Here is an 18525-nt window from a genome sequence, read left to right as displayed (position 1 = left end):
ACTGGAGTGTTCAGAGTCCTTCTGTCCCACCTGTTGTTGGCTTGGGCTTGAAATTGCTGAAGAGAATAGATTTAGTGTGGTAGGCGAATAATGGACCCCAAAAGATGTTGCTGTCCTAAACTCCAGAACCCAGAACATAGCAAAAGGGACTTTGTTTGTGATTAAGTTAATGGTATTATCCTAAATTATCCAATGGTTCCAAAGTAATCACAGTAGTCCTTAGAATTGAAAGAGGGAGGCAGTAGGAGAGTCAGAGATGTGATGACTGAAGCAGAGGTGGGAGTGATGCACTTGCTGGCTGGGAACCACAAAACAAGGGATGTGAGCAAGCCTCTAAAAGGTAGAAAAGGCAAGAAAACATTCTCCTCCTACAGCCTCCAAAAGCAGTGAAGAAGTGCTGCTGACATCTGGTTTTTAGCCCCAGATGACTCATTTCTGACTTCTGGACTCCAGAATTGCAAGACAATAAATTTGTGTTGTTTTGAGCCACTAATTTGTGGTAATGTGTTATAGCAGCCACAGGAAATAAATATATATGTTGCCTGACACTCAGATCCCTTTACAAGACAGGGGACAAAATTCATGCAGCAATGCATGATAATGCTGTCCCTCTACCAAGTGGTGATAGGTTCTGGTTATAAAAAACAGTTATGAGGAGGAGTTGCTACTCAACTAAGAGCCAACCTCACAGGGGCATGCATTATAGAAAGGCTTCACAATCTTCAAGAGCTTCCTTTTTGTTCTCTTTATAGTACTAAAGCATCTTAAATTAATTACATCATCTATTGAGCACCTACTATGTGCCAGGTTCCAGAAATTCAAAGATGGCAGGACTCAGATCCTTAAGGAGCTACAGTGTAGTGGGGCGGTAGAACACGTAAATAAGGTCTTTCAATGCAACAAGATATGTGCAAAGACAAAATATCTTCAGGAAAAGAATCCTGGAGCATAGCAAGTATGAACTCTGCCTGGGGAGGGCGAGAAGGACAGGGAGGTTTGGAGAGGGGTTGACATCACAGCTCAGGGTGCCTATCATCTTTGGAATCACGTTTTGGTAGGAGAGGTTGTGACACCTAATCTAGGTGTCCCTAGACCTGGTCTCTGCTGGGGCTGTGGAATCTCTTTGCAGCAAATTTCAAGGCTGAGAAGGGAGGAAGACCCTGAGAAGAGTACCGGAAGAAGAGGTGCTGATACCACACATAGCAGGTGTTTGGAGTCCAGGAGATCGATTCTTCATGATTTCCTTGGAATTTCAAGAGAGATACAGTGAAAGGTTTCATAAACTAATGTATCAGCTAAATGTAAAGTATTATAATCTACTTGCTTGGGATTCATGTTTAGGCATTGGGAATTTGCTTCTCAATTTTTGTCTCTAAACTAAATCAATCTTGCCATTAAGAAAATAAACACAGCTATGGACATAAAAACTAGGTCTATGTTTCATGGGCAATACCTAACACGCTCCATATAAAATAGATTCTGTTTTGGATACAAGAATTTATCACACAAAATAGGGCATAACCCCTTCTCATTATGATTTTCCATCCCTAAAGGTACTTAATCCTGAGAATGTATATACACTATTTTCTGAGAAACAGTGGTATACTAAGAAACCAAATTATAAAGCTGAAAAGGACTTTAATTTAATCAAGCTTGTTTTACAGATGAAGCACCTGAGGTCTGCAGGGGTGGAAAGCCCTTCGAAGTTACAGATAGGACAGTGCCAAGATTAATACCCAAATCTCCCAACTCACAGCCCAAAGTTTTTGCCTGTACACTGCATGTCTGGCTTAGTTTGCCTGAAGGTTTATCTGGACTTACTATTTTGTTCCCAACAGTTTGAGGCAATACAATTCTGTATTTTTTAGTGCTAGTCTTTTTCACAAAGTAAGTTGAACTGTTGATCAGAATTTTAAATTCGTTTTACAAATGAAGAAAGTAAGGTAGAAATCGTAAATGTTTAGGAGAAAAGGTAGTATAAGTCAGCCTGAAGAAATTAAACTTTATTAAGCATTCCTTTCATTATAGACAGCACATAAAGTGTTTCATTTGTAACATTTTCATTATAAACTCATGAAGTGTTAAGTCTTTATGAAAATGTTCCTCAAATTATAAGTTGACATTTTTCCTACGATAAATGGGATATTTGTTAAGTATTAAAAAGGTTAGAGAAGAGCCATGGCTCAGTTACACAGGCTTTGCTAGAAGAGGCTGTGATTGCCAAGAGGGAGGAATCTCTACTCTTGGGTCCATTTATTTGATGTCAGCTGTCATAGCTGGGGCTTCATGAAGAAAAGATTAGTAGCAGACAGTACAATCCATTTCCTATGAAGTCTGATATATAAAAGGATATTACCAAGGGACGTTATCACCAGTTTTTTCCCCTATTATTATTTCAGCCACAGACTTTTGGAAAATGATTTTCCACCTCTGTTTATCATTTTGCTTTTCCTAAGTAATTCAATCAACCTGGGGAAACCCCTGGATGATTACATTATCTCATTTCATTGGAGGGAGGAGATCTAATAATTCACGCCATCTTTTATGGGGACTTTCCAAAAAGACGCGCTACACGTTGGAATCCAGGCCCGGTGGTGGAAACCAACAGCTGAATAAAAGAAAGACACCTGGGCGCACCACTCCCCCCACACGCGCTCGACCCGGGGAGCAGCGCTCTCGCGGAAGCAGCGTGGAGACTCCCCTTCCCGGGCCGGCTGACCCGTGGTCCCGGGATACAAGCGTCTCGCCAGGGCCCTGAGTTCCGGCCACCGCCGTGCAGCCACTGGGCCTGCAGGGCGCCCGCGCCGGGGTCATGTCGAGGACGCGGGCGGGGCCGGGAGGCGGAAGGGCCGGCCCGGGGCGTGCCACGTGACGGCCGCCCTCCGCCCGCAGCCCCCCGAGCCGCCGACACCGCCTCTCCGCCTGCAGCTCCCGGCGTGCCCCGCACTCGCCACAGCCCGCCCGCCCCTCCTCCTCCTCCCAGTGCCACCGAGCAGGAGCCCGAGCCGCCGCCGCAGCCACAGCCGCGGGCACTATGGTAAGGCGGGAGCGCCAGCCGGGGGGCCGGGGACCGGGGCGCGGCGAGTCAGCGGTCCTGCGGGGCCCTGGGAGTGAGGCCGCCATTTTAACCTGATTTGGGCCTCAAAGGTGGGCATTCCTGTGCTGCGGCCCCGTTGCTCTGGCTCCAGCCGGCAGGCTTGCCCTCCTGCAGGCAGGACGGGCCCTGCCGCCCGCAGATTCCTGGGGGCGGGGACGGCGCTGGCGCGGGTCGGGGGTCTGGGCCTACGCTGAGCGGGCAGCCGCCGGAGGCGTCGCGGGCGGGTCTGCGGAGCTCACCCCGCGCGTGCAGCGTTTGCTCTTCGCAGCCTAGTTTTACTTCACACGCGCGATCTAAAATGTGTACGTGCTGTAAACGCCCTTGCTGAAGGAAGGCTTGTGGTGAGGTCTGGATGGCTTGTAATAAAAACTCTTTGGAGGAGATGAAGGAGGTGGGAAAAGGCTGTTAAAAGTGCTTTCTCGCGGTAAAAAGCTTTACACTAGATCCGTTAGTTTTGAAGTGTCCGCATTTGTGCTGTGAGGCAGTTAAGTTGTAGCTGTGGGCGGTGTGGAGTGCACACTTGATTCTCTTTCCTTATGAGGAAACGGCACTGGCTAGGATGACTTTAAAGAAAAAAATAGTAGAAGCATTAACTGAAATCCAAAAGTGTTTTTTTAAGGCCTGCAGAGTTGACACAATACAGAAGGTATTTTTGCTGCTGCTCCTGAAGCTCTGACATCACCCAGTGAAAGAGGAAACATTTCAGGGATGGGACAGCCTGTATTTGTCTCTTTCCCTCTACCTTCCATTTTCTTCAACCAGCAAACCACTTTAAAAAGGATGAATGGGGCAGCGTGAGTTAGAATCCTTAGGTTCCTCATTCACTGATAGTTAAAATGTGGCAGATCTGATTGGACTACTTGCATGGGAAGATGTGATTTTTGATATCCAGACTAAAGGGAATCCTCTCTAGGCAAACAGTAATTTTGGTTAAAATCAAAATGCTTGTTCTGAATTACTGTTCTTTTTGTCTTGTTTTGTTTCCCCCAGGCTTCTGGAGTTACAGTGAATGATGAAGTCATCAAAGTGTTTAATGATATGAAAGTAAGGAAATCATCTACACAAGAGGAGATAAAAAAAAGAAAGAAAGCAGTTCTCTTCTGTTTAAGCGATGACAAAAGACAAATAATTGTAGAGGAAGCCAAGCAGATCTTGGTGGGTGACATTGGTGATACTGTAGAAGACCCCTACACAGCTTTTGTGAAGTTGCTACCTCTGAATGATTGCCGATATGCTTTGTACGATGCCACATACGAAACAAAAGAGTCTAAGAAAGAAGACCTAGTATTTATATTCTGGTGTGTAACAACAAAAGAAAAACGTACTTTTAAAATGCAAGGATTATTATTAACACAGTCAGTTTTGCCTTTGTTTTCCTTTTGAAGTGGGATTCAACAATTGTTTTTTTGTTGTTTCTGTAGGGCTCCTGAAAGTGCACCTTTAAAAAGCAAGATGATTTATGCTAGCTCTAAAGATGCCATTAAAAAGAAATTTACAGGTACAGATATTGAATATTTTGTGCAGAGGAATTACTCTGTTAATTATAATAAGGTAATGGGATAATGGTTTTTTTTCTTTTTAGGTATTAAACATGAGTGGCAAGTAAATGGCTTGGATGACATAAAGGACCGTTCGACACTTGGAGAGAAATTGGGAGGCAACGTAGTAGTTTCACTTGAAGGAAAACCCTTATAAAATGACAGTCAAGTGCCATCTGGATCTTAAGGAGCTTTCATATCTCCAGCTCAGTCAATTGGAATAGTATTAGGATTTTTGGTTTTTTGTTTTTCCTCTTCCCACTGGGTCCTTCCAACACAGTGAATGAAGGAACTATCATTCATGTAAGCAGCCTATCAGTGATTGCCATTAGACTGTTTAATACTGTTACCTTGATGTAAAACCCAAGGAATGCCTTCCCATCATTTTAGCCAAAACAACTGGTTATATGCCTCCCTTGCAGCAAGCACTACAATGAATGTGATTGTCAATGTGAATAGCTTAGAATACTGCAAAGGGTAAGCTAATTGAATGCCTTGAAAGTATTATCCTCTGGTCAGATGGTAAACTTTATTCAGTATTATTTATAGTTGCACTCGATTGCAGTTCTGTGAGGCTCCAGCATTCATACACCTCACCTGCCTTGGCAAGCCTATTTTTGTGACATGGCAGCACAGATATAAGATATAACACTATGCATTGAAAGCACTTTTTTGTAATGATTTTAACTCCTCACCCCCAAAAGGAATGCCAATTAAGTTGTGTTAACTGTGTCATCAACTTATCCTAGTACCTCAGTGTTCATTCCTGTTACCTGCATATCTTCTTAAAAGAAATAGCTGTTACTAATGCCTTTCTGTTTTCCATTGAGTGTACACTACTGAATAAGTGTAGGAGTTTTATGTTTACCATGTAAGTCTTGCAACACTAAAGATATTTTGAATATCAGTCATGATGGCAATTTCTGTATAAAAGAGCCTTAAATAGAACGTTGTTTTTGAGGTCAAACTTCCTACCCTTACAAAAATGGCCACGTTGCAATAAAAATTGTGGCATATTACAGAATGTTGCCTTGTTTTCCTTGGACATTTTGCAGATGTTATGTGAAGCAACTTCTAGAGTAAACAGCTATTACGAATCTGTGCACTGGTCATTTAAGAGTTTTTTTGTACAACATTCATGCATGATATTTTCCACTTTGTTGGGTTTATTTGGTTTAATAAATACACTATGCTAAAGCCAACTAATATAAAATATTATAGAGGGATACTTTTATAAACATTATTTATTTCCTTATGTGTTATTATGGAGATCAGAAATTTTTTTTGCACTTTGACATAAATACTCTTCAATAGCTGATTTGTTCTCTGGATAAATTAGGCTAATTTTTTAATTCACGTTTACATTTCTAATTGAGTAGTGGAAGCAGTAAGCTCTTGTATATTTGGTCATAATGAAAATGTAAAATATCCTTTCAAAAGATTAATAATACTTCTCAAATTTAGGAACTTTCATTTCAGCTACTATTTTTTAATATATTTTGCAAATTGGAAAAAAAGAATTACTGTAGCAGTTTTAAACATTAGTAGTGGGATTTGGCTGTGGTCCAGACTGCTCTCCTTATAGAGAATTTGATCTGCTCAGTGTGAGCAGTTTGCTGTTAGCCAGAGCTATTTATGGCAAACACATGCTTTTGTATCTTGTCATAGTTATCCACAAATGGCAAAACTGGACTTGATTCTACTGGTATGCAAAACAGGCAAACTAGTAAGCAGTCAGTGGTAGCTTAGAACTTAAGCCCCTATCTCTGAAGAATGCTCTTGTCAGAAAACAGGAAATGAAAAATCCCCATTTCTTAATGTGGAAGTAATTTAAGTATAATTAGATAACTTTCTGTATTTTCAAAAGATTTTTCGTTTGAAAACAAAAGTCGGAGTTAAATGGCTAAGCTTCCATTTAAATGGCTTGGGATCTTTTGCACTGAGCAGTTTTATTTCAGGCTTCCAGCTGTCCTTGTGAGTTAATCTGGACTTTTTGATGACTTTTTGGTAAAGCCAAACTCATAAGTAAAGCATGAAGATACATATACCAAACCATATGTGTAACTAATACTTGTACCATAGAATTGTCCTCATTCTTCTAAAAATTAAGGAACTCTAAGTTATGTAGTAACTTTTGTTTTTATAGCTGATTTCTCAACTTTCTTATATGCCTCTTTATATAATTTCAGAGATTAAATGTTGCTTTAAACTGTGGTACTTTGATTTGTTAGTTTGACAGAATTGATACTACTATTAAGTTCATTTTTGAAATACATCTTTGTGCATAAAGCCAAAAGTAATGATAAAATTAACAGTTCACATGTTACTTGAGATTAATTTGGCATTTGAAATGATCATTTTATTTTACAATCATTTACAATGAAACAATGTTCCAATTAGCTTTAAAAAGGGATACGGTGCTAATTAGTAAAATATTGAGGACAATATTTTACTGCTAGCTTGCAAAATTCTAAGTGTTTTAAAAAAATAAAATTATGAAAATATATAAAACTGTTGAGATGTGTTTACTTATACTTCGGAACATCAAAATTTTTTAAACTAATATTGCAAATCAGAGAGGCACCATTATGTTTAGTCTGTTTTTTCGGAATTTACTTGATTATGCTTTCTCATTTAGAGATAATATTCTTTGAAAACTGAGTGTTGTAGCAATTAATTTTGACATTTTCAGACAAATGGGAACAGTTGGCATTTGTCCCAAACTGGCTATCAGCTGTTGTTCTCCATCATTATCTAAAATGTGGCCAGCATTGTGTATTTAATGTACCTTTTGAGTAGATTGGAAGAAAAGCCTCTGATTAGGGTGGAGCTCTGATACTGATTCTTTGTAACAGCAAATTTGTGTAATCTAGCAAATGCGTTTTGGGAGAAAATTGTTTTAAAAGTTGCCGTGTTAAGGAATAATCTCAGCATTGGTAAATCACAGAAGAGTTGGGAACACCTTTCATTACATTTGCCACTCTGAAAAAACAATGTGGTTCTTTTCAAAGGTCCTATTTTTGCTTGCAAATTTAATAATAGCTTGAGATCCAGAACAAACGAGTGTTCATTTTTCTATGAATATTGAAACTACTAGAGATGTGCAATCAGGCTCCAGTAAATATTGCTTTTCAGACAGCATGAATTTATAGATGTTCTATTTCATCTTGGCCAATAAGGAAGTTTGAGGCTTTTATTTTGCTCTAGAGCATTGAAATAATTGCTTTCTTTACATGTAGAGTTGGGAGTCATCCCTCCACTTCAGTTCCTGTTATAAAACAGTTGGGCACATTAATCTCTCAGAGCCTCAGTTTCATTCATAAATGAGGATAACATCTGTCTACCATACCTGGTTGCTAAGGATCAAATACGGCAATGCTTTATGGAAAATGGGAAAATGCTATGTAAATAGAATAATTTGTCTGAACTATTCTAAATAAATAAGTGCAGTTAAGTAGATAAAGAATCATGTTAAAAATAGGAATTGTAAATCTTTGAACCTCTTTAACCTACTTAATCTCACAGTTTAAGGACTAATTAGCTGATATATAGCATCTTTTTTTAGAATGAAATGTATAGTCTCTGAGTGGATATTTGTGACTACTCTTTTTAGTGTAGTTTTCTTTTTCACATGTGACCAGTAGATACTATTTTTTTCCCAAAATAATTTTGATATAAAGAGGAAACAAAGCTAGAGAAATACTGTTTTGGAATTTTTGTTTCCTAAGAAAGACCACGCTCAAAAATTTGAACTATTTTTACACTTGAAAGCTTTCTTAGCTATTTCAGTATTGTAAATTTATATAAACTATAAGGATTGTATAGACATTTTACAGAAAGCTGATGCCTCTCTTTTTTTTTTTTGATGCCTCTTCCTTCTGGAAACTTGGATATTTCCCTCCCCTAGTTCCTCTACCCATCTTTCTAAGAAGAGATAGTATTGTGTATTAATAGTGGTTAAGTACTAGGATTTTGGTATCGGACTCGCCGGGTTGTTCACATACAGGCCTTTAACACTTACTAATTGAATGATCTGAGGAAAATCTCTTAACCAGTCAAGAGTCTTAGTTTGTCTATAAAAAGGGGATAATAGTACTCCATCTCATAGGATTCTGAGGATAAATGAAAGCACCTGGAATAAATAGTTCCTGGCGCATAGTAAACACTCAATATGATGACTCTAAAATTTACAGTTCAAACCAGTACACTTTGAGAGTGAAAGAGAGCTATTAATAATTATGAGTATGCCAGGACAACAGCTTAAGCTAGGACAATCCCAAGCAAACCAGATGTGGTCACCCTGTCAAAAAGTAGGCTGCTATCAAAATGTAATACTTAAAGAGAAGGAACTGTATTAAAGACTCAAGGTCATCATTAATTTCAATTATATAATGTGCTAGCATGCTGATTTGAGTCTCCTGAAATACATACATGATTGCTCTTAAGTAACCTCAGAAGGGTTAATTGGCTTTTTTTTTTTTTTAGCTTTCCTTTTGACTTGCATACTTGTAAGCTCTCAGATAATTGCATGTTGCTGTTATCAGTATGTTTTACCTGTAGTATCTTCTCAAAATTGTTGCTTTTCAACTCTTGTGGATTTGGAAAACCAAGTTAGAATTTTGTATAAGACTCAGAGTGAGTTGGCTTGAGAGCAAAATGCCTGAGCACAAGAACCTTCTAACATTCCTTTTGGCCGTTTAAAGAAGTTTGGTGTACTTCCTGGGTTTTGGTTTTACTTCTTTTATGCGGTATGTAAGATAGCTGAGCTATAGATAAAGGAGGCATCACTGTATCTCCCAGCAAGGTGTCCATTAATATTTAAAGAAGTCATATTTGCCTTTCACTATCACTACCTGTCTCATTAAAGGAACACAAAGGAATTTGTTCCCCTTATTAAAAGAAAGAAGGTTTATTCTTTTTTTTTTTTTTTTTTTTTTAAGATTCTTATTGGGGAAGGGGAACAGGACTTTATTGGGGAACAGTGTGCACTTCCAGGACTTTTCTCCAAGTTGTTGTCCTTTCAATCTTAATTGTGGAGGTTTCTGTTCAGCTTCAAGTTGTTCTTTCAGTCTTAGTTCTGGAGGGCGCAGCTCAGCCCCAGGTCCAGTTGCCGTCGCTAGTTGCAGGGGGCACAGCCCACCATCCCTTGCGGGAGTCGAACCGGCAACCTTGTGGTTGAGAGAATGCACTCCAACCAACTGAGCCATCCAGGAGCTCAGCGGCAGCTCAGCTCAAGGTGCCGTGTTCAATCTTAGTTGCAGGGGGCAGAGCCCACCATCCCTTGTGGGACTCAAGGAATTGAACCGGCAACCTTGTGGGTTGAGAGCCCACTGGCCAATGTGGGAATCGAACCGGCAGCCTTCGGAGTTAGGAGCATGGAGCTCTAACCACCTGAGCCACCGGGCCGCCCGAAAGAAGATTTATTCTTGATCAACTTTTTTAATTACTGAAAGATAAGCAAAGTAATCTTTAAAAATAAAAGTCAGATGACTTCTTTTTAGCCTGTTCGATTCAGCCTTACATGTATTCTAGACAATTTCACTTGGAAGTGGCTGTGATTACACTTTATCTAGATAAATAAGTACTTTTCATTTATTCTTGACTTCTGATAGCTAATTTGATTATGCACACACATTTTAGTAGTTGATGTTGCATACCATAAAAACTTGGAACAGATATTTGTTCAAATGTGTATTTTTCTCACAGAAATGAAAAAGCACTTATGTTAATGGTATACTATTTTCTTGTAACACTTCTGTCTTGCTTTATATATTTTTAATAGTGGAATTTCAAATATTTCCTTTGGGAAGTGGATAGTTACTAAGTGAATCAGAAAATTCCTGGGCATGTGGCCCAAAGCCTTCTATATGTTCCTATGAGCTGATGGAACCGTTTTCTCTTTCTTTTTTTTTTTTTAATTAACGCAAAATAATAATCACCAGATAAAAAGAAAGGCAATTCCCAAATTGGCATAGTTAGACACAGTTTTATAGAAGATAAAAATGGCAGCAGAGTATTTTGTCCTAGAAATCATAAAACTTAGCTATACCACACAAGAAATAAGTTATGAAAGAGATGTAGACTTCATGAAATAAGTGGAAAAGAATTTTGTGTGAGGATTAAATTAATGTTTATACCTTTTTTTGTAAAATAGCTATGGATCAAAGATTGAGAGAAAGTGACATTGCTCATTACTGCTTATTGATAATTGTATTATGAAGAAATATATAGAAATTGTATATAGTTTCCATTTCAAAAAGTTTAATTTATATAAGGGGAGGGGATGAGGAGTTAGCAAAACTGGTGTTAGCTATTTTCCTAATTTGAAATATATTTAAATTTTAGAATGTGTCTGGTTTTTCTTAGGCTTTACTGATGTTTTTTTAAGTTGAAAAAAAAATTGTTGATTTACAGTGTTTAATACTATTACATATTGAGTAATGTGTACACTTTGAAATTGCTGCATTAGAATTATATTTGTTATGAAGTTGATTTAGCAGTACTTCCCTCCTTATTTTGGTTTTGTTTTTATCTGCCTGCTAAAGGAAAATGCTTTATAGTTGTCATAGCATAGCAGTTCTTAAGAAATACCAGATGACTGAATTAGATAGACATCTTGTATCCTGGCTAGAGAAAAAAATTTGGGGATTAGTTGAAGTGTCATTCAGTGTCATTGCCCCTGCAACAAAAAAGTTTCCTTCTCTGAGCTGGATATTTTATTTCATTCAGATTTTCTTTTGTGAATACAGCTTATATTCTTCTGGGTAACTTTTAAAAACTTTTCAAATTAGTTTCGGAGTACAAAACAACATAGTGATTTGACATTTATGTACCTCACAAAATGATAACATAGTTATTACAATATTGTTGACTATATTCCCTATGCTGTACTTTACATCCTGTGACTGTTTTAAAAATTATAGTTTTCATTCAGTATTATTTTAGTTTCAGGTGTACAGCTTAGTGCTTAGACCTGTACATAAATTATGAAGTGATACCCCGATAAGCCTAGTACTCACCTGACACTATACATAGTTTTTACAATATTATTAACTATATTCCCCATATTGTATTTTACATCCCCGTGACTGTTTCATAACTATCAAGTTGTACCTCTTCATCCCTTCACCTTTCTCACCCAGCCTACCAACCCCCTTCCCATCTAGTAATCATCAGTTCTCTGTATCTATGAGTCCATTCCTGTTTTGTTTGTGCATTTATTTTGTTCTTTATAAGCCTCTATAACTGAGATCATATGGTGTTTGTCTTTCTCAGTCTGACTTATTTCACTTAACATAATACCCTGTAGATCTACCCATGTTTTCGTAAATGGCGAGATTTCATTCTTTTTAATGGCAGAGTAATAGGCCATGGTATACAGGTACCACCTCTTTTTTATCCAAGAGGTGGGCATTTTGGTTGTTTCCATTTCTTGACTATTGTAAATAACACTACAGTGAACACAGGGATGCATATGTCTTCTTGAATTAGTGTTTTGGATTTTTTTTAAAGATTTTAATTAAAATGTAGCTAACATACAATATTATATTAGTTTTAGGGGTACACTATAGTTCAACATGTATAGACCTAAACAAGTGATCATCATAAGTCCAGCAACCATCTGACACTGTGCCGTGCTATCACAATATTACTGACTGTTTCCCATACTGTACATTACATCCTCGTGACTTATTTGTTTGATACCTGGAAATTTGAATCTCTTATGCCCCTTCATCTTTTCACCTCTTCTAAAATTTTTCAATTACAGTTGACAGTCAATGTTATTTTATATTAATTTCAGGTGTACAGCATATGGTTCGACATTTATGTAATTTAAGAAGTGATCCCCTGACTAGTCTGGTACTCACCTGGCACTACACATAGTTATTACCGTATGATTGACTATATTCCTTGTGCTTTATAATCCCCATTACTGTTTTGTAACTGCCAGTTTGTACTTCTTGAGCCCTTCACCTTTTTCACCCTAATCCCAAGCCCCTCCCATCTATCACCCCAACAAATCTAGTACCCATCTGATGCCATACACAGTTATTACAATATTATTAACTATATTCCTTATGCTATACCCTACATCCCCTTGATTACTGTGTAACAACCAATTAGTACTTCTTAATCCCATCCCCTTTTTCACCCATTCCCAACTGCCCTCTCGTCAAGCAACCATCAAAATGTTCTCTGCATCTATGAGTTTGTTTTATTTGTTTATTTTGTTCTTTAGATTCCATATGTAAGTGGAATCACATTGCATCTCTCTTTTGCTGTGTGACATACTTCACACAACACACAATACCCTTCAGGCCCATCCATGCTGCTGCAGATGAGAAGAACCCATCCCTCCATGAGCAGCATTATTTTGTATATGTGTGTGTCCTCCTTTTTTTTATCCATCCATTGACACACACACCCTGCCTCCACGTCTTGGCCATTGTAAACAATGCAGCAATGAACATATGAATGAGCACATCTCCTTGAAGTAGCATTTTGGGTTTCTTCAGATAATTACCCAGAAGTATTATTGGGTCCTTCTTTAAAGGTCACTTGTTATGGCCTTTGTTTTAAAGTCTATTTTGTCTAGCGTAACTATTGCTACCACAGCTTTTTTCTTTCTTTTTTTTTTTTTTTTCCATTTTCATGAAATACCTTTTTCCCATTCCTTTCAGTCTGTGTGTCTTTTGATCTGAAGTGAGTCTCTGGTAGACAGCATATGTGAGGGGGTGTTTTCTTACCCATTTAGCCACCCTATCTTCTTATTGGAGCATTTAATCCATTTACATTGAAAGTAGTTGTTGATAGATATGTAGTTATTGCCTTTTTAGTCCTATTTTTTATCTTTTTTCTTTTGTCTTGAAGTCTCTCTAATATTCTTTGTAATACTGGTTTTGAGGTGAAGAACTCCTATAGCTTTTTCTTGTCTGGGAAGCTCTTTATCTGTCCTTCAATTCTAAAAGATAGCTTTGCTGGGTAGAGTAATCTTGGTTGTAGGGTCTTGCTTTTCATTACTTTGAATATTTCCTGCCAGTCCCTTCTGCCCTGCAAAGGTTCTGTTGAGAAATCAGCTGACAATCTTAGGGGAGCTCCCTTGTAAGTAATTAATTGCTTTTCTCTTGCTGCTTTTAAGATTCTTTGTTTTTAAACTTAGGCATTTTAATTATGATGTGTCTTGGTGTGGGCCTCTTTGGGTTCATCTTGCTTGGGACTCTCTGTGTTCCTGGGCTTGTATATCTATTTCCTTTACTAGGTTAGGAAATTTGAGTTATTATTTTTTCAGATACGTATTCCTTGCTCTCTCACTTCTCCTTCTGGTACCTCTATGATGCAAATGTTGATACGCTTAATGTTATCCCAGAGGCCCCTTAAACTCCCCTCATTTATTTGGATTTTTTTTCTTTTTGTTGTTCTGATTGGATGTTTTCTACTTTATCTTCTAAATCGTTGATTCAGTCCTCTACTTCATCTTAAATCATCATTTATAGATGATTCCTTCTAATGTGTTTGCGAGGCGGCCAGTTAGATCAGTTGGTTAGAGCACAGTGCTCTTAACAACAAGGTTGCTGGTTCGATCCCCACATGAGCCATTATGAGCTGCGCCCTCTACAACTAGAGTGAAACTACTTGACTTGGAGCTGATGGGTCCTGAAAAAACACAAATAAATAAAAGTTTAATGTATTTTACATTTCAGTTATTGTAGTCTTTATTTCTCACTGTTTTTTTGTTGTTGTTTTGTTTTATGTTTCTATCCCCATTTTAAGGTTTTCCATCTTTTTGCTGAAGTTATCCCTGAGATCATTGAGCATCCTTATAAGCAGTGTTTTGAACTCTGCATCTGTTAGATCGTTTGTCTCCATTTTGTTTAGCTCTTTTTCTAGAGCTTTGTTCTGTTCTTTCATTTGGGACATGTTTCTTTGTCTCCCCACTTTGGCTGCCTCCCTGTGTTTGTTTCTATATACCATGTTTCCCTGAAAATAAGACCTAGCTGGACAATCAGATCTAATGCGTCTTTTCTTTTGGAGCAAAAATTAATATAAGACCCAGTCTCATTTTACTATAATATATGACCCGGTCTATGATATATAATATGATATGATATGATATGATATGATATAATATAATATAATATAATATAATATAATATAATATAATATAATATAATATAATATAATATATAATATATAAAATAAGACTGGGTCTTATATTAATTTTTGCTCCAAAAGACGCATTAGAGCTGATTGTCCAGCTAGGTATTATTTTTGGGAAAACACGGTATGGCTGCTATGCCTCCTGGTCTTAGTGGCCTTATGCAGTAGATGTCCTGTGGGACCTAGTGGTGCAGTCTTCCTGGTCACCAGAGCCAGGTGCTCCAGATGTGTCCCTTGTATGGGTTGTGTGTGCATTCCTTTTGTAGTTGAGACTTGACTGCTGCTTGTGCATCAGTGGGAAGGATTGACCCTCAGGCTTAATTTGTTGTGAAGATTGGCTGTGACTGTAGTAGAGGAGCTGTGGTGCAAGGGCTGACTCTACAGAGCAGAGTTCGCTTTAGTGGGGGTCTGGTGCCTGCCCAATCTGTTTTTTGAATGTGTCATCCTTGGAGGTGGCTGGGTGATGCTCCAGCCAGTCCAAAGCTGGCCACTGGGAGTGCCAATCGCAGGGCCTCCTGTTAGGGGACCCGCTGCAGGCTCAGCTGCAGTCTGTGCCCTGTCTGGGGCCACCTGGCATGAGCCACAAAGCAATCCAGAGGTGGCCACCACCCACATTGTGCTTGGAGGTACCTTGAGAGGCCAAGCCACAAACCATGACCGGCTGTCACTAGTGCTGGGCTTAGGGCTGCTCAATCAGAAGTGCAAGACAGGCCAAAGCCAGATGCTGCTTGTTTGGATTTTGTGAACCTTTGAGAGATTTTAGGAAAGTAAGCAGCATGAGCCAAGGTAGGCCATTTACATGGAAAAGCCACTGGAAGTGACTTGGGTGTGCTCGAAAGTTGGGTGGAACATGGTCTCGGAATCACTAGGGTGGGGCAGACAAAAGGGACAGTTTGGTGGAGACTCAGATATGGCATCTGCCTGTGTCTGCATGCAGGGAGGGGGGAAGGCTCAACAAAGAAACAGTGGCTTCTGCCAGCTTCTCTATCCGGGAGAAACTGCCCCTCCAGCCCTCTCCCTGGAGCCAGACGATTCAGTTCCTCCCCGTATATCCCTGATGTCTTTCGAGCTGCTGCTCCAGTACTGGAGCTCAGAGTAAGTGAGTCCATCAGCAAGTAAGGCCATTTGTGGTCCCTTTAAAGAGGAGCACCTGGGACTCCAGCTGCGCTCCGTCTTGCTCAGCCACAATCTCTGCTGGTTTTCACAGCCAAAAGGTATGGGGACTTCTCTCCCCGGCACTGAAACCCCGGGCTGGGGAGGAGCTGAGACCACACACTCCTTAGGGGGTGACCTCCGCAGGCAAGATATTCCTCCCAATTTTTAATGGATGTGGAACCAGCCCACTGTGTGTCTCTGCCCCTACCAGTCTTGAGGTGGCTTCTTCTGTATGTTCATAGTTGTAGGGCTTCAGTTCAGTTAGATATCAGGCGATTTTCAATGATGGTTGTTTTGTAATTTAGTTGTAATTGATGTGGTCCTGAGAGGAAGTAAGCACAGCATTTAACTCCTCTGCCATCTTGACTGGCTCTCAAACTAGTGTTTTGGATTTCTTTGGATAAATACCCAACAATGGAGTTGCTGGGTCATAAGATATTTCTATTTTTAATTTTTTGAGGAACCTCCATACTATTTTCAATAGTGGCTGCACTAATTCACAATCCCACCAACAGTGCATAAGTCCTTTTTCTCCACATCCTTGCCAACACTTCTTTTTTGTTGACTTATTGATGATGGCCATTCTGACAAGTGTGAGGTGGTATCTCATTGTGGTTTTTATTTGCATTTCTCTGATGTTTAGTGACATTGAGCATCTTTTCATATGTCTATTGGCCATCTCTATGTCCTCATTGGAGAAATGTCTATTTAGGTCCTCTGCCCTGAATTGCTAATTAGATTGTTTGGTTTTGGGGGTGTTGACATGCATGAGTTTTTTAGATATTTTGGATATTAGCCCCTTATTAGATGTATCATTGGGAAATAACTTCTCCCATTCAGTAGGATGTCTTTTCATTTTGTTGATGATTTCCTTTGCTGTGCAAAAACTTATTAGTTTGATGTAGTCCCATTTGTTCATTTTTTCTTTTATTTCCCTTGCCAAAGGGGAAAAGATCAGAAAAAATATTACTAAGAGCAGTGTCAGAGTTTACTGCCTGTGTTTTTTCGAGGAGTTTTATAGTTTAAGGTCTTACATTTAAGTCTTTAATCAATTTTGAGGGGTGACCAGTTAGCTCAGTTAGTTAGAGTGTGGTGCTAATAATCAATTTTGAGTTTGTTCTTGTATATGGAGTAAGAAGGTCGTCTGGTTTCTTTTTCTTTTCTTTTTTTTTTGTTTTTTGGCATGTATCTGTAAAGTTTTCCCAACACCATTTATTGAATAGAGTGTCTTTACTGGATAACTCTTTAAAATAATTGTAATTTTGGGGCTGGCCCAGTGGCTCAGGTGGTTAGAGTTCTGTGCTCCTAACTCCGAAGGCTGCTGGTTCGATTCCCACATGGGCCAGTGGGCTCTCAACCACAAGGTTGCCATTTCAATTCCTCGAGTCTGCAACTAAGATTGAACATGGTACCTTGAGCTGAGCTGCCGCTGAGCTCCCAGATGGCTCAGTTGGTTGGAGCGCATCCTCTCAACCACAAGGTTGCTGGTTCGACTCCCACAAGGGATGGTGGGCTGTGCCCCCTGCAACTAGTAACGGCAACTGGACCTGGGGCTGAGCTGCGCCCTCCACAACTAAGACTGAAAGGACAACAACTTGAAGATTAACGGCACCCTCCACAACTAGGATTGAAGGGACAATAACTTGACTTGGGAAAAAAAAAGAAAGTCCTGGAAGTACACACTGTTCCCCAATAAAGTCTTGTTCCCCTTCCTCAATAAAATCTTAAATAAATAAACAATTGTAATTTTATTTCAAAACTAATGTGTTCACTGTGGAACCTCTGCATAATACAGAAAAGAACAAATGAGAAAGTTAAATCGTGAGCTAATTTTAAATGCTGTAGACAAGTTATTTGTGTTAAACTCTTATGACTGTTAGGGCAATTCCTGCAGTTAAAACTAGTTTTAAGTTATTTGTATATGCTGGCAAGAGGAGAGACTTTATCCTTAAATATTGTCTCTGCAAATTCTTTAGTATTTTTCATATACTAAAGAGAACTGTGTTGTGGCCCTAGTTACAGAGGAGCAGATTTGGATCTTGAAAATTATACACCTGAAGGCTATGGTTCATCCTACCCATAATGAATCAATCACTTTGGAAATTTATCTCTGTTTCTCAGTTACTCAGATCATTAGGTCAAATTCAGTTCAGTTCAACAAACATGAAGCACCTTTCATGGTCTCATAAAGTTTACAGTGATATAGGAAAGGCAACCAAATAAACTAATAATTGTAATGTAACATAAGAGGAAATGATTAATTTTGGAGTTGGATAGGTTTTGAGAAGACCTCATAATAGAAGTGATGTTTGGGCTGGGCTGTGAAGGATGATGGAGTTCGCAAGAACTCAGTATGAAATATTGTCCTGGAAAAAGAAACACTGTGCAGCGGCCCTACAAATACCGTAGTTCATTACAGCAAATTAGTCTAATGTGCTGCCCTGTGATGAGAGAAGTGCAGGAGAGGTGGGAACGAAGCCAGATCATTGAGGGCCGTGGATACCGTGCTAGCGAACATGAAACCTGTGCATGATGAGAAGCCAGAGCAGGGTTATAAGCAGAGGAGTGGCGTGATCT

The 18525-nt window shown here is 39.1% G+C and overlaps 1 protein-coding gene across 2 annotated transcripts; it reads left to right on the top strand.

The window, feature by feature from the left end:
• The first annotated feature begins 2886 nt into the window (after positions 1–2886).
• On the top strand, positions 2887–5734 carry CFL2 (cofilin 2). 2 transcript variants are annotated; one of them, XM_019750458.2, is made up of 4 exons: positions 2887–3037; positions 4088–4395; positions 4519–4595; positions 4680–5734. In XM_019750458.2, exons 1-4 carry the CDS (start codon positions 3035–3037, stop codon positions 4790–4792), a joined length of 501 nt encoding a protein of 166 aa, XP_019606017.1. In that variant the 5' UTR covers positions 2887–3034; the 3' UTR covers positions 4793–5734. The 2 variants fall into 2 exon arrangements, with proteins under 2 accessions (XP_019606017.1, XP_074184240.1); XM_074328139.1 differs by lacking the exon at positions 2887–3037 and adding an exon at positions 3127–3147.
• Positions 5735–18525: the final 12791 nt, after the last annotated feature.

The sequence above is a fragment of the Rhinolophus sinicus genome, linkage group LG03 (assembly GCF_036562045.2).
Source record: "Rhinolophus sinicus isolate RSC01 linkage group LG03, ASM3656204v1, whole genome shotgun sequence".
Taxonomy (NCBI): Eukaryota; Metazoa; Chordata; class Mammalia; order Chiroptera; family Rhinolophidae; genus Rhinolophus; species Rhinolophus sinicus.
The sequence above is the reverse complement of the archived record's forward strand: the minus strand, read 5'-3'. Positions and strand labels throughout refer to the sequence as shown.